The sequence below is a fragment of the Chiloscyllium plagiosum genome, unplaced genomic scaffold (genome assembly GCF_037043375.1).
Source record: "Chiloscyllium plagiosum isolate Xiang-an unplaced genomic scaffold, Cpla_swu_hap1 HiC_scaffold_47, whole genome shotgun sequence".
In the NCBI taxonomy this organism is placed as follows: Eukaryota; Metazoa; Chordata; class Chondrichthyes; order Orectolobiformes; family Hemiscylliidae; genus Chiloscyllium; species Chiloscyllium plagiosum.
Genome location: NW_028270185.1, coordinates 16,889,086 through 16,911,107, shown reverse-complemented (window position 1 = coordinate 16,911,107; position 22,022 = coordinate 16,889,086). Strand labels below are relative to the sequence as shown.

General features: G+C 49.0%; 1 protein-coding gene across 4 annotated transcripts in view; it reads left to right on the top strand.

The window, feature by feature from the left end:
- The window catches only part of rasgrp4 (RAS guanyl releasing protein 4), a 175,744-nt gene that overhangs the window by 124,386 nt on the left and 29,336 nt on the right, over nucleotides 1-22,022 (top strand). For 3 of the 4 annotated variants that reach the window (XR_015754762.1, XM_087984075.1, XM_043680982.2), the window contains exons 7-13: nucleotides 160-333; nucleotides 4,880-4,996; nucleotides 7,918-8,193; nucleotides 14,869-14,949; nucleotides 17,343-17,447; nucleotides 19,050-19,159; nucleotides 20,631-20,775. Coding sequence is in view for 3 of the 4 variants with exons in the window: in XM_087984075.1 (XP_087840201.1) it covers nucleotides 160-333; nucleotides 4,880-4,996; nucleotides 7,918-8,193; nucleotides 14,869-14,949; nucleotides 17,343-17,447; nucleotides 19,050-19,159; nucleotides 20,631-20,775 (1,008 nt within the window). In the remaining variant the exon portion in view is untranslated. The remainder of the gene's footprint in view (nucleotides 1-159; nucleotides 334-4,879; nucleotides 4,997-7,917; nucleotides 8,194-14,868; nucleotides 14,950-17,342; nucleotides 17,448-19,049; nucleotides 19,160-20,630; nucleotides 20,776-22,022) is intronic. The other variant, XM_087984074.1, reaches the window with a different exon arrangement.

Here is a 22,022-nt window from a genome sequence, read left to right as displayed (position 1 = left end):
TCTCTGACGTCCCTCAGCCAGCATCATGGGAAAAGTGGACCCCATAGGCTGTCACCCTAGGATCCTGCTGTGCACCAAATTGGGTGGGCCACAGCCAATCAAGGTGCCCTGAATGCGCAAAAGGCACTCATTAAAAGCACTTTCTCTTCTGCCTTCCAGTACCTGGACTATAGGAGTTACATGGTGAGTGGGTGTGTGAGGGAGAATCCAGCGCTGGAGCATTCGGTGTCTTTGGTTAACGGGATCTCCCAGTGGGTGCAGCTGATGATTCTCAACAGGCCCACAGCAGCTCAGCGAGCTGAAGTCTTCACAAAGTTCATACACGTCGCTCAGGTAAGGATTCGGGCCTACCAACTGGTTGCTAGGCAGCCTTGCTGAGCACACTGGGGCAGGGCTCATTCTCCCCGATGATCTCACTATCGAGAATAATTATTTTTTCTTAACTCCCTGTGCTACAGCAAGCCAATTCGAATCAATTAATATCTCACAGCTCATCACACAACGAACCCTGGGCACTCTCTCTGCTTTAGTTTTGTCTTGGGACTGAGAGATTATTTGAAACTCCTAAATGGAGCAGTTTAATCTGCAAGGCAGCCTTCAATAAACTGAGGACAATGGCAGAGGAATTTTCTGGGGTACCTCTTTTCCTTGTTAGCCTTAGGTTTTTTCTCATTTGTTGGTCCCCTTCCCATTCTGCTGAACCCTGTTTATGGTTGCAGAATTATCGAGTCATACAGCACGGAAACAGACCCTTCGGCCCAACCAGTCCATGCCGACCATAATCCCAAACTGAACTAGTCCCATCTGCCTGATCCTGGCCCATATCCCTCCAAACCTTTCCTATTCATGAACTTATCCAAATGTCTTTTAAACGTTGTAACTGTACCCACATCCACCACTTCCTCTAGAAGTCCATTCCACACACCAACCACTGTCTGTGTTGAAGCTGCCCCTCATGTCTTTCTTAAATCTTTCTCCTCTCACCTTAAAAATACGGCCCCTAGTTTTAAAATCCCCCACCCTAAGGGAAAACAAAACACCTGCCATTCACCTTATCTCATGATTTTATAAATCTTTAGTTGGTCACCCCTCAACCTCCAATGCTCCAGTGAAAAAACATTCCCAGCATTTCCTTATAACTGATTCCTGATGAGCGGCTTTTGCCCGAAATGTCGATTCTCCTGCTCCTCGGACGCTGCCTGATCTGCTGTGTTTTTCCAGCACCACTCTGATCTTGACTCTAATCTCCAGCATCTGCAATCCTCACTTTCACCTTATAACTCAAACCCTCCATCCTGGTAAATCTCTTCTGAATCTGCTCCAATTGAATAATATCCTTTCCATGGCAGGGAAACCGTGTTCTGTTTCTACACCCCTGTCCCCTTCCCTTCCCCTGCCTCCCTCCACCCCACAACTATACCTGATCACATCAACCTACCCTTCTTATACCCTCCTCGCCAGTTTATCTAGCTTCCCTTTCTCGTTCTCTATAAAATGCCGTCGTAATTGGAAATTAGCCACTCCAAGTGCCATGACCCAGCTACTCTCTGGGGGGGGGGCATTTCTCTTGAATTCCTGACTGGATTTACCAGACACCAACCAATATCGATGGTCCCTCATTCTAGTCGGCTGCACGCGTCTATTTTCTATTCTCTTGTGGGATGTGGGCAAGGCTGGCATTTATGCCCATCCCTCATTGGCTCTCTGGGCCATTTTAGAGTCAGCCACACACGGGTTTAGAATCGCATGAAGACCAGACTGGGTAAGGATGGCAGATCTATGTCCCACAAAGGTGGAGTGAATGGATTCTTATAATGGCCACCTTTTGACTTCAACGACGTTTAATTCCGATTTTTTAAGAGAGTTGAGTTGAATTTTCACTTTCCCCAGTTGCCATGGTGGAACGTTTACACCAAAACAGAAAAACAGAAGGCCATTCGGCCCCTCGAGCCTGTTCCGCCATTCAATAAGGTTACGGCTGATCGTCCAATTCAATCCCTGTTCCCGCTTGCTCTCTTTAGCCAGAAGAAGTCAATCTAACTCCTTCTTGAAAACATTCAATGTTTTGGCCTCAACCACTTTCTGTGGGAGTGAATTCCAAAGGCTCCCCACTCTCTGGGTGAAGACATTTCTCCCCATTTCAGTCCTAAACTCCACTCAGTCCCCGTATCCTTAAACTGTTAATCCTCTGGTTCTGAACTCTATGGTCATCAAGAACATCCTTCTCTGTTTCGCCCAGTGGACCTTTCAAATGTTCGAATCCCGCGTGGCCCCACGGCATTTGCCCAAATCTTCGGATTACCAATCTGGGCGTTACCACTCTGCTCCCACAATCTCACTGTGGAAACCGTACAAACATTTTCTCTAAATGCACCCAAACAAACTCTTTTTGAGTCCTAAAGACCTAGAGTTAAAACAGCACAGAAACAGACCCTTCTGTCCTATTCACCCAAGCTGACCAGATATCCTAAATTAATCCTGTCCCATTTGCCAACACTTGGTCCAATTTCCTCCAAACCCTTCCTATTCATATACCCATCCAGATACCTTTTAAATGTTACAATTGTACCAGCCTCCACCACTTCCTCTGGCAGCTCATTCCATACACGTACCACCCTCTGTGTGAAAAAGTTGCCCCTCAGGTCCCTTTTAAGTCTTTCCCCTCTCACCCTAAACCTATGTCCTCTAGTTTTGGACTCTCATACCCTTGGAAAAAGCTTTAACACCCTATCCATGCCCTTCATGATTTGATAAACCTCTACAAGGTCACCCCTCAGCCTCCGACGCTCCAGGGAAAACAGCCCCAGCCTGTTCAGCCTCTCCCTGTAGCTCAAATCCTCCAACCCCGGCAACATCCATTCTGAACCCTTTCAAGTTTCACAACATCTTTCCTCTTGCAGGGAGACCAGATTTGTATGTAGGAGGAGAAAGTGAGGTCTGCAGATGCTGGAGATCAGAGCTGGAAATGTGTTGCTGGAAAAGCGCAGCAGGTCAGGCAGCATCCAGGGAACAGGAGAATCTACGTTTCGGGCATAAGCCCTGAAGAAGGGCTTATGCCCGAAACGTCGATTCTCCTGTTCCCTGGATGCTGCCTGACCTGCTGCGCTTTTCCAGCAACACATTTCCAGATTTGTATGTAGCATTTTCTTGAAGCCACTTTTACATTTTGACATTAATAGATCTCTAGACTGTTCAGTCCTTCCTGATTTCATAATCTCTTAATCAGGCATCGTCCTGGTAAATTGTCCATACCTTCACCTGTGTTTTGCGACACAGGGAGAGCAGAAATGTGCTCCTTTCTCCACAAAGTCCAAGGTAAGCTCACCTCCTTACAGTTCTAGCAAACAGGAAATGAACTCCTGGGTCCTACTGCTCCCCTTTGTGACATTATTCATCTCCATTGTCGTTCCCAGTCAGTTGTGCCCCAGAATCCCACAACTGCTCAACCTTCAAATCATACTCACACAGCACGTTAATTCATAATCACTTATCAATGCTCATTTTTCTGTCTCTGCTATACTTGGCTGGCCTGACCTACACGTGACTCCAGTCCCACAGCAATAACTGCCCTCTGAAATAGCCACTACTGTGCTCAAGGGCAATTAGGGATGGGCAACAAATTCTGGGCCTTGCCAGTGAGACTCATGTCCCATGAAGACGTTATTGAAAAAAAAACAAAAACGGTAATGCATTTTGATCCAATCTCTGGGATTTAGTGGAATGCACTTGCGTCCATAGAATCCCCCATCGTGTGGAAACAGGCCATTCAGCCCAACGAGTCCACATCGACCCTCTGAAGGGCATCCCACCCAGATCCATCCCCCTGCAATGCCTGTGGCTAACACACCTAGTCTGCACATCCCTGAACACTCTGGGCAATTTAGCACAGCCAATCCACCCTAACCTGCACATCCCTGGATTGTGGGAAGAAACCGGAGTAAATGAGGAGAACTCCATGTATTATGGTCAGCCAAGGGTGGAACTGAACCTGGGTCCCTGATGTTGTAAGGCAGTAGTGCTAACCACTGAGACACCATGTCAATCAGAGGCCTGGGCTAATAATCCTGGGAACGTCAGTTTGGAATCTCACTGCAAGTGGCTAGTCAAATTTGAATTCCGGATGAGAGAAAAAAAAATCTAATGGTAAACAGGAGGCCATCATTAAAATTGTCGTAAAAACCCACCCGATTCACCAACGTCCTGAAGGGAAGGAAATCTGTCATCCTTACCCGGTCCGGCCTACACATGACGCCAGATCCACAATAGAGTGGTTTATTCTGAACTGGCCTTATAAATGGTTGAATAAGCCACTCAATTCAAGGACAAATAGATACTGGCAAGAAATGATGGTGAAAGCCAGATGGTAATAAAGGAGCAAAGCTAGTGACTAAGACGTACCAATTGCTGTGGGACCGGAGTCACGTGTAGGTCAGGCCAGTCAAGTGTAGCGGAGGCAGAAAAATGAGCATTGATAAGTGGTTATTAATTAACGTGCTGTGTGAGTATGATTTGAAGGTTGAGTAGTTGAGGGGTACAGGGGCACAACTGACTGGGAACGACAATGGAGATGAATAATGTCCATAATCTTGGACTTTGTGGAGAAAGGAGCACATTTCTGCTCTCCCTGTGTCGCAAAACGCAGGTGAAGGTATGGACAATTTACAAGGACAAAATGGAGGACCAGTTTCCAATTATCATGTTGTTTTCATGTTCCTTTTTTCTAACCCCCTCTCTTGGTGTCCACACTCGATGACAGAACGAAGAAAGGTGAAACGTGAATGGTGGTGGGGGCCTCTTTAAAACGCGAGTGTCCTGTTTGGGCTCACCTTCCACACTGGAGTCGTTTGATGTTCCTCATTGCCTTCTTCTTGCCTCACAGAAACTGCGGTTGCTCCAGAACTTTAACACTCTCATGGCAGTGATCGGAGGCCTCTGTCACAGCGCCATTTCCCGGCTCAAGGAAACCAGCTCCTACCTCTCTCAGGATGTTACCAAGGTCTGTCCTCTTTACTCATGCCTCTCTCTCTCTCTCTCTCTCTCTCGCTCAGTTGGGCCATGTGCCGTGTAGAGGGACCTGGGTGTTCTTGTGTATGAATTACAGAAGGTTGGTCTGCACGTACAACATATAATTAGGAAGGCAAATGGAATTTTGTCCTTCATTGCTAAAGGGATTAAGTTTAAAAGCAGGGAGGTTATGTTGCAGCTGTACAGGCTGTGATGAGGCCACACTTGGAGTACTGTGTGCAGTTTTGGTCTCCTTCCTTGCGAAAGGATGTATTGGCACTGAAGGGAATGCAGAGGAAGTTCACCTGGTTGATTCCAGAGTTGAGGGGGTTGGCTTATGAGGAGAGACTGAGTAGATTGGGATTATATTCATTGGAATTTAGGAGAATGAGGGGGGGGTGTCTTATAGAAACATATAAAATTATGAAGGGAATAGATAAGATAGAGGTAGAGAGGACCTCTCCACTGGCAGGTGAAACTAGGACAAGAGGGCATAGCCTCAAGATTAGGGGGAGCAGATTTAGGACTGAATTGAGAAGGAACATCTTCACTCAGAGGGTTATGAATCTGTGGAATTCCTTGCCCAATGAAGTTGTTGACGCTACTTCAGTAAACGCTTTTAAAGCGAAGGTAGATTTTGTTTTGAACAGTAAAGGAATTAAGAGTTAGAGTGAGAGGGCGGGTAAGTGGAGCTGAGTCAATGAGAAGCTCAGCCATGATCTTATTGAATGGTGGAGCGGGCTCGAGGGACCAGACGGCCTAACCCCTGCTCCTAGTTCTTGTGGTCTTGTGATTATTTTTGGCTCCATCTGACTCTGAGATGCTGAGGGATCTGTAAGACCTGAGGCAGCAGGAGATTTGGAAACTGGAATAGTAGCAGCTAAAAGCAGGAAAAGCTGGGATAGGTGAACTATTTCCATTGGTTAGGGATTCTCGAAGGAAGAGCATAGTCTGAGAACTCAGACCGTTCAGGAGAGACGTTACGAAGCACTTCCACACACAAAGGGTGGTAGATGCTTGGAATTCCCTTCCACAAATGGTAGTGGACGCTGGATCGGTTGCTAATTTTAAATCTGAGGTGGATAGGTTGTAGTTAAGATACAGGAAGGGATGCAGGCCAAAAGCAGGTACATGGAGTTTAGGCCACTGAATTGCCGTGATCTCATTAAATGGTAGTACAGACTCGAGGAGTTGAATGGCCTACTCCTGTTGCTATGTCCTCCAGAGAATCTCAGCGGGGAGAAAGAGAGGTCAACATTCAAGAGCTGACGTAGGACCATCAGGGCCTACCCTGCCATTCAGTGAGATCATGGCTGATTTGATGTCGTCCTTTCGGTGGCAGCCTGGAATGTTGGGCTGGATTGTTGCCGACTGGAACGGATTCTGAGATTCTTGCTCGCATTCCCGGTGACATTGAACTGGAAAAAGGTTGGGAGCAGCAATCCCACATCCGGTGGGGGGCATTCCCTGGTTCCCGAGGAGCAGGAGAATCAACGTTTCAGGCAAGAGCCTTTCATCAGGAGCCTGACAGAAACGCTGATTCTCCTGCTCCTCGGATGCTGCCTGACCTGCCGCGCTTTTCCAGCGCCACACTCTCGACTCTGATCTCCGGCATCTGCAGTCCTCACTTTCTCCGAGTTCTGTGGAGTCCACGAGCTTAGCCAGGACTTTGTGACGCCCCATCTCTTAGAGGAGTCATGAACCGTAAACTTAATGATGGCTTTGAGAGGCCTCATGTCCTTCTGCCAACCCGTGCCCTCCCATCAAACTTCAACAGTGAGTCGTTCCTCTCTGGAACAAGCCAGGGCACATCCATACCCATTCTCCCGTATCTGCCCGGTGCCGAAATAATGAATGGGATAGTAACAACGGTATGTGTGGAATGTTTTAAACAGAAAGCCACTCATAATTTCCCCTAAAAAGAAACTGAGACCACAGCTACCCAATGAGACTGTCACTCAGCCAGATCTCTGATGTAGCAGGGTCAGAAACTATGAGGACTTGACACTTTCATATATTGTGTAAAACAAATTCGCCCATTGACAAAAAAAAATGATGAAGCCATCATTCGACCAATGTGTGCCCTTCAGTGCATCGTTTTCAGTAATGTAAGAACTTGATGAATGTCTAGACTCCCAGCCATGCCTCAATATCTACATACAGGTGGTTATTGCGTTCCTCTGTGACCCCGTGCAATACAAAAATCACTCAATAACAAATACACTTGAAATGTGTCATTGCGCTATAGCCTACACATACTTTAAAAGTTCGCATTTTTAAAAAATTGTTCCCCAACTGCGTTCCCGCCAAATTGCGTTGACGAAACGCACGTTAGAGGAGAACAGCCTGTACCCCCTCACTAAGTTCATATATGGTCACCTATACAAGACACAGAGACCGCTCGTTACCTTGGACACTTACCATATTGGGTATCTCTGCTTTCAGGCATGAGAGAAAGAGAGTTGAAATGCATGCTTAATTCGCAGCAGTGGTATTGAGTGGCACAGTGGCTCAGCACTGCTGCCTCACAGCGCCAGGGACCCGGGTTCAATCCCACCCTCAGGCAATTGTCCTCCCTGTGTCTGCGCGGGTTTCCTGCCACAGTCCAAAAATGTTCAGCCTGGGTGGATTGGCGAGGATAAATTGCCGGTGGCATGCAAAGTAGGTGGGTTAGCCATGGGAAGTGCAAAGGGAACGTCGACTCTCCTGCACCTCGGATGCTGCCAGGTTTTCCAGCACCGCACTCTCGACTCTGACCTGCAGTCCTCACTTTCTCCTGGGATCTGGGGTGGGATGCTCTTCGGAGAGTTGATGCCACTGATTATGAGTAGGGGATGAGTATAGTTCTGTTGGCCTAGTCTCTAATAATCGGTCACTTACCCCTGATAATGTTCTTCTGTCTCTTCATCGCAGACATTGAATGAAATGACAGAGCTTCTGTCCTCCTGCAGTAACTATAGCAACTATCGGCGGGTCTTCAGTGAATGCACTGGTTTTAAAATCCCCATCCTTGGGGTCCACCTGAAGGACCTGGTCTCCCTGAATGAAGCCCTGCCAGACTATATAGAGGATAAGAAGATTAACCTGAACAAGCTGCAGCAGCTGTACAGTCGCATCCTGGAGCTGATCCAGATCCAGGGCAGTACGCCACCGTTCGAAGCTAACAAAGACCTTGTCCATCTGCTGACGGTGAGTCGATCCCATTCGCCTTGGTTGGGAACGGGAATGAATAATGGCCAGACCCCAACTAACCCTGGACAGGATCAATCTCTGAAGCTTTCTGTGACTTCTATCGTTAAATATCAAAGTATTTCTCCAAGGGTTTGGCCACCAGTCCAAGTATCTCGGAAAGGGCCTTCCCAGGGAAGTAATGGCCAAAATGGTATTATCACTGGATTATTAATCCAGAGGTACAGGCAATGTTCTGGGCTCGATTCCTGCCGTGGTGGAATTTGAATTCAATTTTAAAATCAAATCTGGAGTTAAGAGTCTGGTGACTGGGGTGATGTGGTGGCTCAGTGGCTAGCACTGTTGCCTCACAGCACCAGGGTCCCAGGTTCAATTCCAGCCTCGGGGTGACTGTCTGTGTTGGCGTTTGCATGTTCTCCCTGTGCCTGTGTGGGTTTCCTCCCTTATCATTATGCCCTCTGGTTTTGGACTCCCCTACCCTTGGCTAGTCACCTTATCTACACTCCACGTGATATTATAAACCTCTACAAAGTGATCCAGTCCAAGGATGTGCAGGATGGGTGGATTGGCCATGCTAAATTGCTTGTAGTGTCCATGGGTTTTGCAGGCTAGGTGGGTTAGCCATGGGGAATGCAGGGGATAAGGTGGGTCTGGGTGGGATGCTCTTCAATGGGCCAAGTGGTCTGCTTCCACACTTCTCAATGACTATCAAACCACAGTTAGTTGTTGGGGAGTAACCCATCTGGTTCACTAAAGTTCTTCAGGGAAGGAGATTTGCCATCCTTAGCTGATCTGGCCTACATGTGACTCCAGACCCACAGCGACGTGGTTGACGCTTAACAGCCCTCTGGGTAATTAGGAATGAGCAATATGTGGCCAGTGATGCCCACATCTGGTGAATAAATCAAAAGAATTCAGAGACTATCTAATGACGCTCCTGTGAGGCACCTTGGCATTTCTCTATCAATGTATGTTTCTGGCTTGGCATTATGGACTAGACTAAATCCCCTCAAAATATTCAGAAGGTAACCTGGACCCTGACCTTTTCTTATTTTAGAGGCAAATTTAAGGAGTTGCTTTCCAAATTCAATTGGTCAAACTATTGGATTAAAACAAAACATGTTTTATTCATCCACTGTCATCAAAAATGCAACAAAATAATGAAGGAATTCACATTATTGGAACACTTAATAGAATAATAGGTACAGGAACTAATGCTAATTAACTGTTCCAATATAGTAACAGCTCATAAACACACCCCCTTGGCAAATAGGCAAACTCAGAAAAGCAGAACTGGCTCACATACGATTCCCATAGCAGGAAAAGAAGGTCCAGCTTTTGGCGTAAACAAGAGAGGGGGAAAAAAAAAATCTTCCACTTCTTCAAGACCCCAACCACAGCTGCTGAGAACTAAAACTACAAATCCTGGCTCTCTGTGGGAGCTTGACCCCACCCAGCCAGGCTGCTTCTATTGTTCCAGCTTTAAACCAACCCCTCACAATATGTTTACGCTAGCAGACCGTTTGTCACCTCTGCCTTAAAAGCTCTCTTTAAAAAAAAAGGACGAAATATACTTCGTAAAGCCATAGTATCATAGAGTCATAGAGATGTACAGCACAGAAACAGACCCTTCAGTCCAAGAGCTCTTAAGGAAAGTGGGGATAAGGCAGGAACAGGATACTGATTGAGGATTGAGGATGATCAGCCATGATGAATGGTGGTGCTGGCTCAAAGGGCAGAATGGCCTACTCCTGCACCTATTGTCTATAGTCTATTGTCTAACCCCTCCATGCCAACCAGCTATCCCAACCCAATCTAGTCCCACCTGCCAGCACCTGGCCCATATCCCTCCAAACCCTTCCTATTCATATACCCGTCCAGATGCCTTTTAAATGTTGCAATTGTACCAGCCTCCACCACATCCTCTGGCAGCTCATTCCATACCCGTACCACCCTCTGCGTGAAAAGCCATCACAAAGGAGATACAGACCTTGCAATTTTGGTGCCTTCTGTCTGAATTTGCGGGCATCCGAAAGAAAGATTCCCAGTAAAAAGCACAGCATCAGTGGGCACTACGTTGTGAGGTGGCGAAGGCTAATTTTGTACCAACTGGAAACAGAGTGGGTCTGGGTAGGGAGTGAAGAATCAAACTGGGCTCTTGAGATGATGTTTCTGAGTTTCCTGAAAGAGTCAAACGTGAGACTGGCCTGGAGCACCAACCTTACAAAAAAAAAAAAATCCTTGAGTTGCAAAACGTCATTGAAAATAGAAACCTGAATAGAAAGTGGTAGAGAAACTCAGCAGGTCTGGCAACATCCGTGGAGAGAGAAACAGGGTTAATGTTTTGAGTCCTCACCTGGCTCCTCTTCAGCACTGAAGACAGAAATGCTACCGGTTTTCTAATAACAACAAAGAGGGGAGGGGATTGGGTGGAGTGACAGGTCGAGAGAGATTCAGTGAAAAAGATGGGACGGAACAAAATTCAAAGGGATTGCTAGGGGCAGGATTGGACGGTTTGAGCTATAGGGAGAGGCAAAATCAAACATAGAAATTGCTGGAAAAGCTCAACAGGTCTGGAGCATCTGTGGAGAGAAATCAGTTAATGTTTCGGGTCCAGTCACCTTTCCTCAGATTGGGATTTTTTTCCCTGGAGTGTGGGAGGCTGAGGGGATAGGGATTTATAAAATCATGAGGGGCATGGATAGAGTGAATAGCCAAGGTCTTTTTCAAAACTACAGGGCGTAGGTTTAAAGTGAGAGGGGAAAGATTTAAAAGAGACCTAAGGGGCAACATTTTCACATAGAGGGTGGTATGTGTGTGGAATGAGCTGCCAGAGGATGTGGTGGAGGCTGGTACAATTGCAACATTTAAGAGGCATCTGGGCAAGTACATGAATAGGAAGGGTTTGGAGGGATATGAGCCAAACACAGGTAAATGGGACTAGTTTAATTTGGGAGACCTGGTCAGCATGGATGAGTCGGGCCGAAGGGTCTGTTTTGGTGCTGTATGACTCAATGACTGCAGCAATAAACAAAAAGTTGTTTTGGGGTAAGGGTTAATGGCAGAGTAAATCATAGAATCGTACAACCTCTACAGTGCAAACGTAGACCGTTCAGCCCATTGAGTCTGCACTGACCCTCCAAAAATCATCCCACCCCCTACTTTATCCCCACACTTCCCGGGGTTAATCCACCTAGCATGCACATCCCTGAACACTCTGGGCAATTTAGCATGGCCAGTTCACCCTAACCTGCACATCTTTGGACCGTGGAGCACCTGGAGGTAACCCACACAGACACCGGGGGGGGGGAGGGGGGGAGGGGGGGGTGTGGACAGCTCCACGTAGGAGCTGAAAGTGTGGAGTCAAGATCAACTCTGGCACTAGGGGAGTAAATAAAATGGTCGAGAAAGGAAGTTGAAAGTCTGCAGTGTTGAGTCAAGAGGGCTGTAAATTGGTAAGCTGCTGAATGATAAAATCAGTCTCGCTTTCAACGGAGGCTGGGAACTGAGATTCCAATTAGTGATGGCCAACTGGAGAAGCCTGAAGTCGTGGGCGGCACGGTGGCACAGTGGTTAGCACTGCTGCCTCACAGCGCCAGAGACCCGGGTTCATTTCCCGCCTCAGGCGACTGACTGTGTGGAGTTTGCACGTTCTCCCCGTGTCTGTGTGGGTTTCCTCCGGGTGCTCCGGTTTCCTCCCACAGTCCAAAGATGTGCAGGTCAGGTGAATTGGCCATGCTAAATTGCCCATAGTGTTAGGTAAGGGGTAAATGTAGGGTTATGGGTGGGTTGCGCTTCGGCGGGGCGGTGTGGACTTGTTGGGCCGAAGGGCCTGTTTCCACACTGTAATCTAATCTAATCTAATCTTAAAAAAAAAGAAGGGTATCACCCTCTTCAATACAGTAAACATCGAGGCCTTCAGCTTGGACCCCAATGAGGTTAGTTTGTGGGCAAGCACCCAGAGCATCAGAAGAAGGGGAATGTCATATTTAACTTACCGCTGTCCGTCTTAAATAGGGAGATAACAGGGTTGGATGCAGGATGGGGGCCCATCACAATTTTGGGTTTGGTTTCGGATTCAGGCAGTTCCCAGATGGACATTAGACAAGTGTCTCTATATGTAAGTAAAGGGGCCTTTTATAGACCTGGGGAGGGGAGGTGGGGAGAGGATGTTGTTGGCAAGTAGGACTGTCCATAGTGCACCAATGAGTGGGAGTGACTACATCGCCCTACAGGGAGCCAGCACAGCCTTGATGGGACGAGTGACCTCCTTCTAAATGGTAATGACTCAATTACTCATGACCCATTGACCAATAGTTTGTCACCACGATCGTCCAAATCCATTGAAGTGTTGTTGTAATTGGGACAACCTTGATGATGAACTATTGGTCAACGGGTCATGAGTAATTGAATTCTCAGAAGCAGGTATTAGGGAAACCCCGACTCTGGGTCACAGCAGTGGGTTCTAAGAGAGGTGACCAACGGGTTGGGCAAATAGATAGACTTTAAGGAGGGTCAGAGAGGCGCAGGGTTCTAACTGGCTGAAGGGACAGCCACCAACAGTGGGGTGGTGAACAAAGGGGATAGTTTGAGGAGGGCACCCTGGTTTCTTGCAGAGTTGTCGAGCAGGAATGCCTTACACACAGAGTGAATGAGGAATAAGGCTTTCGAGAACTTTTTAAATGGACGCTTTCCTGTCTGAGGTGTTGCAAGAGAGAGTTAGCAAAAGGCTTTCCCAGTGTAACATCAAAGGATACTGCATGACCCAAATCTGAGTAACTGGCAAATGGAGTATAATGTGGGAAAATGTGAATCGGTTCATCTTAGAAGAGGGAACAAATGAACAGAGTATGATTTAAAAGGAGAGAAAGCTGCAGCACAAAGGGACTGGGGGGTGGGGGGGGGACTTGTACGTGAAACCCAGAAAGCCAGCAGGACATAGGTACAGCAGGGAATCATGAAGGATCATGGGACGTTAGCCCTTTTTTCATGGGCATTGGAGTATAAGGGTTGTGCAGGTTAGGAGCATTGGCCATGGGAAATGCAGGGTTACAGAGATGGGCTAGGCCTGTGAGTCTGGTTGGGGATTAGTGGTGCTGGAAGAGCACAGCAGTTCAGGCAGCATCCAAGGAGCTTCGAATTCGACGTTTCAGGCAAAAGCCCTTCATCAGGAATAAAGGCAGTGAGCCTGGAGCGTGGAGAGATAAGCTAGAGGAGGGTGGGGGTAGGGAGAAAGTAGCATAGAGTACAATGGGTGAGTGGGGGAGGGGATGAAGGTGATAGGTCAGGGAGGAGAGGGTGGAGTGGATAGGTGGAAAAGGAGATAGGCAGGTAGGACAAGTCCGGACAAGTCATGAGGACAGTGTGGAGCTGGAAGTTTGAAACTAGGATGAGGTGGGGGAAGGGGAAATGAGGAAACTGTTGAAGTCCACATTGATGCCCTGGGGTTGAAGTGTTCCGAGGCGGAAGATGAGGCGTTCTTCCTCCAGGCGTCTGGTGGTGAGGGAGCGGCGGTGAAGGAGGCCCAGGACCTCCATGTCCTCGGCAGAGTGGGAGGGGGAGTTGAAATGTTGGGCCACTGGGCGGTGTGGTTGATTGGTGCGGGTATCCCGGAGATGTTCCCTAAAGCGCTCTGCTAGGAGGTGTCCAGTCTCCCCAATGTAGAGGAGAGCGCATCGGGAGCAACGGATACAATAAATGATATTAGTGGATGTGCAAGTAAAACTTTGATGGATATGGAAGGCTCTTTTAGGGCCTTGGATGCAGGTGAGGGAGGAGGTGTGGGCACAGGTTTTGCAGTTTCTGCGGTGGCAGGGGAAAGTGCCAGGATGGGAGGGTGGGTCGTAGGGGGGTGTGGACCTGACCAGGTAGTCACGGAGGGAACGGTCTTTGCGGAAGGCGGGAAGGGGTGGGGTGGGAAATATATCCCTGGTGGTGGGGTCTGTTGGGATGCTGTTTGGAGGGTCAGTGAGGACTCAACGGGCCGAATGGTCTGCTTCCACACTGTAGGGATTCTGTATCTTGGGTTTGGACAGGAGCCAGTGTAGGTGAGGGAGCAGAGGGGAGAGGTGATAGGGGAAAGAGACGCACTCTGAGGTAAGACAGAGCAAGCTGAACCTCGGGTAACCTGAGGGTTACTCAGGATAAAATGTGAGATACCAATGGGGGTGGGGGAGGGGGGGAGGTGTTGGTAAAGTACATTTTGGAGGCAATGAGGGCAGCGATAGTCAACCTGATGTGATCTGAACCAATCAGAAATCTCTCAAAGACACAGTCAGTACCCACTACACCAGCCACCAACTTTGAAACAAAAACAGGAATTGCTGGGGAAACTTAGCAAGTCTGGGCAGCATCTGGGGGGAGAGAGAGAAAGCTCTTCATCAGAACTCATGAACGCCGAACCCGAAACATTAAGTCTGCTTACTCCCCACAGATGCAGTCAGACCTGATGAGATTCTGTTTTACTTTCAGATCTTCAGCTCAGTTATTTGTTCTATTAGAGCATATTCTGGACGTTCTCTACTCCCTGGGAAAACAGGAATTATCCAAAATGCAGTCTGCTCCTATTCCTCACGGTGTGACTTAATCTCATTTCGAACACCCACTGCTGTGATGGGTTTGTTGATCTGCGCAAAAACGTGGTCGTTTCTCTCATTGTCCTGACATTTCTTTCAGTTATCACTCGACCTCTACTACACTGAAGATGAAATCTATGAGCTGTCCTACGCAAAGGAACCAAAAACTCACCGAACTGTGGTAAGGAAACATGACGCGGTTCATCACAGTTATCACAGGGAACCTATCGCTTGGAGATTCGGCAATGGTTTTCCCAGTCATGGAATCATACAGCACATAAGCAGCCCCTTCGGTCCAACTCATCCATACCGAACAGTCAAGGTCTTTTCCCCAGGGTATGGGAGGCCAATACTAGAGGGCATAGGTGAGAGGGGAAAGACTTAAAAGGGACGTAAAGGGGCAGCTTTTTCACTCAGAGGGTGGTGGGTGTATTGAATGTGCTGCTAGAGGAAGTGGTACAATTACAGCAGGTACAATTAAAAGCTGTCTGGATGGGAACATTACTAGGGAGGAGTTAGAGAGATATGGGCCAAATGCTGGCAAATGGGACTAGATTAATTTAGGATATCTGGTCAGCATGGACGAGTTGGACCGAAGGGTCTGTTTCTGTGCTGTACATCTCTGTGACTCTACCCTGGGGGAAAAGACTTTGTCTATTTACTCTAACCATGCCCCTCATGGTTTTATAAACCTCTATGAGGTCACGCCTCAGCCTCCGACGCTCCAGGGAAAACAGCCTCAGCTTATTCAGCCTCTCCCTGTAGCTGAAACCCTCCAACCCTGGCAACATCCTTGTAAATCTTTTCTGAACCCTTTCAAGTTTCGCAACCTCTTTCCTAGCGCAGGGAGACCAGAATTGAACGCAGAGTTCCAAAACCTATTGAAATTGAGCAAGAAGCCCTGAGCATCTCACAGCCTGGAGTTTCTAACTGTCTGGTTCATTAATGTCCAAAAGAACATCAGAACTCGGAGCAGGAGTAGGCCATTCAACCCTTCTCAGGCCTGCCCCACTCTTTAATACAATCGAGGCTGATCTCATCTCGGCCTGAACTCCACTTTCCGGCCTGTTCCCCTTCAGCCCATTACTAGTTAACAATCTGCCTGCCTCCTGCTCCTAAATTTACTCCCAGCAGCCCACCTCCCTGTGAGGGAGTGAGTTCCACAGCTTCACAATCCTTTGAGAGAAATCGTTCCTCCCCATCTCAGTTTTAAATCTGCTCCCTCCTTCTCCCAAAACACGGACCTCTCGCTCTGTGTTGCTCTGCTTGAGGTAACATCTTCTCATGTGTCACTCCCCATTAGCAACTTACGTCCCTCAATTAGATCTCCTTGTGTTCTTCTAAACTCCAGAGAGTATGGGCCTAAACTGCTCAATCTCCCTTCATAAGACCAACCCCTCACCTCTGGAAGTAAGGGAGAAACCTACCACCTTGAACTATATGTGACTCCAGACCAATTACGCCAAAGTGGTTGAGTCTTAAGTGCCCTCTGAAATGGCCGAGCAAGTCGCTTGGTTCAGGGAGGGTTAGAGATGGGAAACAAATGTGGGCACTGCCAGCCACTGCACCACCCATTAGAATGGGTCCTCTTCCTCTGCACTGTTCCTCTGACTTGCATTGTTAGCTAACCTCCCAATACGTCCCACTTACTAGGAAGCTCCCAAGTTTCTCTTGTCTCTCTTAAGTTAACAATCCCAGCTAGCGACACGGACGAAACTGTCTTACAATCGACAGGGATAATTGGGCAGAGGTGGGAAAATGGACCACAGTCATTCCAGAACAGGCTGGAGGAGCCTGGTGACCTACTCCGAAATTCCGGGAGGAATGACCGAGGGGATTATAGCCAGCAAATGATTGAATACAATGCCCAGACCCAGCATAGCATATTTTTTCAAGATGTCTTCTTGATTTCTTCACAACTCCTGTATTTGACATATTAACCTTATTTTTGGCTCAACCCAGCATTCGAAATCACTGTGTGTCGCTGGTCGGTCTTGGAATTGTATTCAATTGTTTGCTAGACATAAATCTCTCGATTATTTCTCCTAGAATTCAGAAGTTAAGAAATAGGAATCAGAGGTAGTCCGTAGGCCTCGAGACTGTTCTGATCTGATTGAGGCCTTCCCTCCATTTTCTCTCATTCCGTGACAACTAAGGGTTCTAACATATTTTTTCCCAGAAACACAACACATTCAGCAGATTTTTAAAAAAAAATACATTGAAATTGAAAATGACAGAAAGTGGAATTGGATTCAGCGTTTCTCCATCCAGCGTGTTCCACTCTGAGGTACCTCAGAATGGTCAGTGTGGACTCAATGGGCTGAATGGCCCTTTTCCACATTACAGGGATTCTATGGTTCTATTTACTGTGGAGATTCCTCATCTGACGTATAACCTCAGGGTCGAGAGAGTGGGAGTAGAGGGAGGGGTGGGGAGGACTACTGATGTGACACGGACAGTCCACACAGCTTCCAAACCCCTTGGTGCGCTACAAGATGGCTGAACGGGTTCAGGCCTCCTCAGTCGACCAGCTACCGTCAAGTGAAGCTTTTACCTGTTTCCATTCTATTCCAGTCAGTGCCCCCCTGCAAGCCACCGGTGGTAGTTGACTGGGCCTCGGGGGTGGCACCAAAGCTCGATGCCGTGACGGTCAGTAAGCATGTCCAGCAGATGGTGGACGTAAGTACATCTGCATCATGTCAGCCTAAACCGCTCAGATCAGGGTCAAGAGGGGCTGGGTTCGGGTGCACTGGAAATACGCCAAGGTCCCAGCTGGCATTCTGTTGGCCGTGGTGACGGGTGTGGGGGTGCCGTGAGAGTGTGACAGGCCGTTAGCACCTCACTGGGCGTAGACGATCACATTAGGGAGAAACGGTGTGGGGTGGGCGAGTTGAGGGAATTGAGCAGGTCAGGCATGGCTTTGCCTGTTTGGCGATGCGGGTGGGAGGTGGGTTGGACTGGACGAAGGGGGTAGGTTAAGGAGTGTTTGGATTTGGGTGTACTAAGGTAGGTTAATGGTAAGTGGCATTAGCGAGTGTCATATCCCCCTTACAGAAGGGCCAGGCAATCACCATCTCCAACAACTGCCTCCCCTTGGCATCACCAACATAGCCCGCTATCAACACCCCAGGGGCTACCGATGACCTGCACTGGTTCAGTCATACTGTGGCCCCAAGACCAGGCCAAACCTGCAGCAAGTAACTCACCTCCTGAGCCTGTCCACCATCTGTGAGGCACGAGTCAGGAGTGTGAGGGAATACTCCCCACTTGCCCCTGGACGGGGGCAGCTCCAACAACACTCAAGAAGCTCGACACCATCTAGGACAAAGCAGCCCCCCGCTTGATTGGCACCACACCCACAAACATCCCCTCCCTCCACCACCGACGCTCAGTAACAGCAGGGTGTACCATCTACAAGATGCACTGCAGCAACTCACCAAAGATCCTCAAACAGCACCTTCCAAACCCACGACCACTTCTATCTAGAAGCTCAAGGGCAGCAGATCCATGGGAATACCACCCCCTGCATGTTCCACTCCAGGCCACTCACCATCCCGATGTCAGTGTCGCTGGGTCCAAATCCTGGAATTCCCTCCCTCGGGGCATTGTGGGTCTACCCACAGCACACGGACTACAGCAGTTCAAGAAGGCAGCTCACCCCCATCTTCTCGAGGACAGTTAAAGTCAAGCGATAAACTTTGGTCGAGACTACAATGCTCTCATTCCAAGAATGAATGAAATAAATAATATGTAAGTTTAGTGAGTTCTTTTTGGAGGTGAAATTGGGTGGGGTAAGGTAGTAACACTCTAGATTCGGTGGAGAGAGTTGGCTGGGTGAGAAATTGTTGATGACAGAGAGAGATTGCTTTGAGTCTATGATATGAAGTATGGATATGAAGTGGGTTGTTTATTTTGCTGGTCGATGGGTTTGCATGTTGGGGTGTATATTGGGGAAGCAGGGCTCTGTCTACAGTGAGAAACCCTGTTGGACAGATTATTACAGCATTTTAAAGGCATTTAGATGGGTAGGAAGGGTTTGGAGGGAAATGGGCCAAGTATTAGCAAATGGGACTAGATTGGGTTGGAATATCTGGTCGGCGTGGACGGGTTGGACCGAAGGGTCTGTTTCCGTGCAGTCCATCTCTATGACTCTAAGATGAGTTGTTGGTATATTATTACTGGCTGGCACTTCTAGCACAGGGAAGGCCAGAGATGCGTCTGACCACAGACTCCAGCTTCATTTGTGATCGAACTGTTCACCTCCCCTTTCCTCCTTCGCAGTCCGTGTTCAAAAATTACGATCACGACCAAGATGGCTACATTTCCCAAGTTGAGTTTGAGAAGATCGCCGTCAGTTTCCCATTTTCGTTCTTCGTCCTGGATAAGGAACGGTAAGGACAAGCTCCCTGGCGGTCTCTATACATGGAGACCAACCAGCACTAACCCGTTCCAAAAGGAAGGCACACAGTCTAAGAATATTGGGTTTAGGACTGAGATGAGGCGAAATCTCTTCACCCAGAGAGTTGGGGGGGGGGGGGGGGGGGGGGGGCAAGTGGTTGGAATTCTCTGCCACAGAAAGCAGTTGAGGCCAAATCATGGAATGTTTTCAAGGGGTCAAAGAATGTGGCCATCAGGAACTCAGGTTCCAATCCCAAGTGAGATGGAAATCCCTCCTGTCAGACTGTTGTACAACTACGTAGTTCAGTGAGCCGGGTTTGAGGGCCCCTTCTCGTCCTGATGTTGGTGAGCGGGGAATTGATGTGTAAGGCGAACTTGGCTACACTAACCGACAGCCTCATCTTGACTCACCCTGAGATTGTCTGGTGGCAGAAATGAGAACCTCGCTGAGTTCACATTCACTCCTGCATCCAGGCCAAGTGCAGAAGAAGGTATATCTCACCCCGTACTGTCCCTGTCATGGGAGCGTTTGATGGGGGACCATGTAGAGGGAGCTTTACTCTGTATCTAACCCTATGCTGCCCCTGTCCTGGGAGTGTTTGATGAGGACAGTGTAGAGGAAGCTTTACTCTGTATCTAACCCTATGCTGCCCCTGTCCTGGGAGTGTTTGATGAGGACAGTGTAGAGGAAGCTTTACTCTGTATCTAATCCTGTGCTGCCCCTGTCCTGAGAGCGTTTGATGGGGGAACAGTGTAGAGAGAACTTTACACTGTATCTAGCCCCGTGCTGTCCTTGTCCTGGGTGGGGGACAGTGTAGAGAGAGTTTTATTCTCTGTTTAACCCTGTACTCTATGTGGCCTTACTGGTCAATACTGATGCGTATGATGCGCAGGTATCCCTGGCACTACACACTAACCCACCAGCTCGATGTATCGTAGTCCTCTATCCCTCACACTCTGGCCTACGTTTAAATTTGAAATATTGACGCTGCTCAGTTCGGCAGCCAGTGAGGTCCACAGTGCTCTGAAGGCCAGAAATCAATCTGGTTGTAGATGGGATATATCCGTCCCCTAACAGTCGGCTCCTTTCACGTAGAGAATTAAAGGCAAGGACATCAAAACAACCTGGGTTACTGTGTAAGGGCGTTGATGCGGTCTTTCCTGATGATGTTTTAAAGCTTTTCTGGCTCACACAGGGAACCCAACCCTTCCCCCACAAGCCTGTTTGAACTCTGACCTAACAACATGGCGGGGGGAGGTCGCCATTTTGGCACAAGCTGTAATCCGTGTGCAACGTTTCTCTACTTCCAATCTCCAGTTTTGTCTCTATCTTCTGCTGTTTTTGGAGGGGGTAAGGGATACCACAACCCTGGCACGCGGGGGTGTTTTTGGTGAGGGCGGGCCGGTGGGAGAGGGAAGGTGGTGGTTGCTGACAGCTGGGTTCTGTGCTTGGTCTCGTTACAGCGAGGGCCTGATCAGCCGAGAGGAGATCACGGCCTACTTCATGAGGGGCAGCTCCATCTGCTCCAAGCTGAGGCTTGGCTTCCTGCACAACTTCCAGGAGACCACCTACAAGAAGCCCACCTTCTGCGACAGCTGCGCTGGATTCGTAAGTCTCGGGCGCCCGCTCTGGCGCATTCGCGTAGTGTTTTCTCACCACCTCGGGGTGACCCTGCTCCTACACCACACCACCTCCCCACCCCTCCCATCCCCTCACCACCCCTAACGAAACGCCTCACAGCCAATTGAGAGCGGCCGCCGATGTGACCTGCCAAGGCTTTGGGCACAGCATGATCCCAGAGGATGACTGAGAGATGAGCCACTGGTCGGGTCACCGGAACAGGGTGGTGTCTCCTGAGAGGGGAGATGGTGGTCATGTGGTATTATCGCTCGCCTCTCGATCCGGTGACCCGGCTGAATGTTCCTGGGTTCGGAAAACCACCCCAGTGGAATCGGAATTTGATCCAAAGGGGAAAGAAAATCTAGAACTGCGAATCTAATAATGACTAAGACACTGTTCCAGACCGTCAGGAGAAATCAATTAGGTTAACGTGTGTCCTTCAGATCTGCTATGGCCCTGTATTGGATTCCAGGCACCTTTCAGAAAAGGGCAATAAATGCTGGGTCTAGTCAGTGAGGCCTACATCCTGCAAATGAATTATTTTTTTTAAAAACGGGACTTTGGTTTAATGCCTCATCTGAAGGAAAGCACCTCCAACAGTGCAGCACTCCCTCAGCACTGACCCTCCGACAGTGCGACACTCCCTCAGCACTGACCCTCCGACAGTGCGGCACTCCCTCAGCACTGACCCTCCGACAGTGCGGCACTCCCTCAGCACTGACCCTCCGACAGTGCAGCACTCCCTCAGCACTATCCCTCTGACAGTGCAGCACTCCCTCAGCACTATCCCTCTGACAATGCGGCACTCCCTCAGCACTATCCCTCTGAAAGTGCGGCGCTCCCTCAGCACTGACCCTCTGACAGTGCGGCACTCCGTGAGCACTGACCCTCCGACAGTGCGGCACTCCCTCAGCACTGACCCTCTGACAGTGCGGCACTCCCTCAGCCCTGACCCTCTGACAGTGCAGCACTCCCTCAGCACTGACCCTCTGACAGTGCAGCACTCCCTCAGCACTGACCCTCCGACAGTGCGGCACTCCCTCAGCACTGACCCTCTGACAGTGCGGCGCTCCGTCAGCACTGACCCTCCGACAGTGCGGCACTCCCTCGGTACTGACCCTCTGACAGTGCGGCACTCCGTCAGCACTGACCCTCCGACAGTGCGGCACTCCCTCAGCACTGACCCTCTGACAGTGCGGCACTCCGTCAGCACTGACCCTCTGACAGTGCGGCAC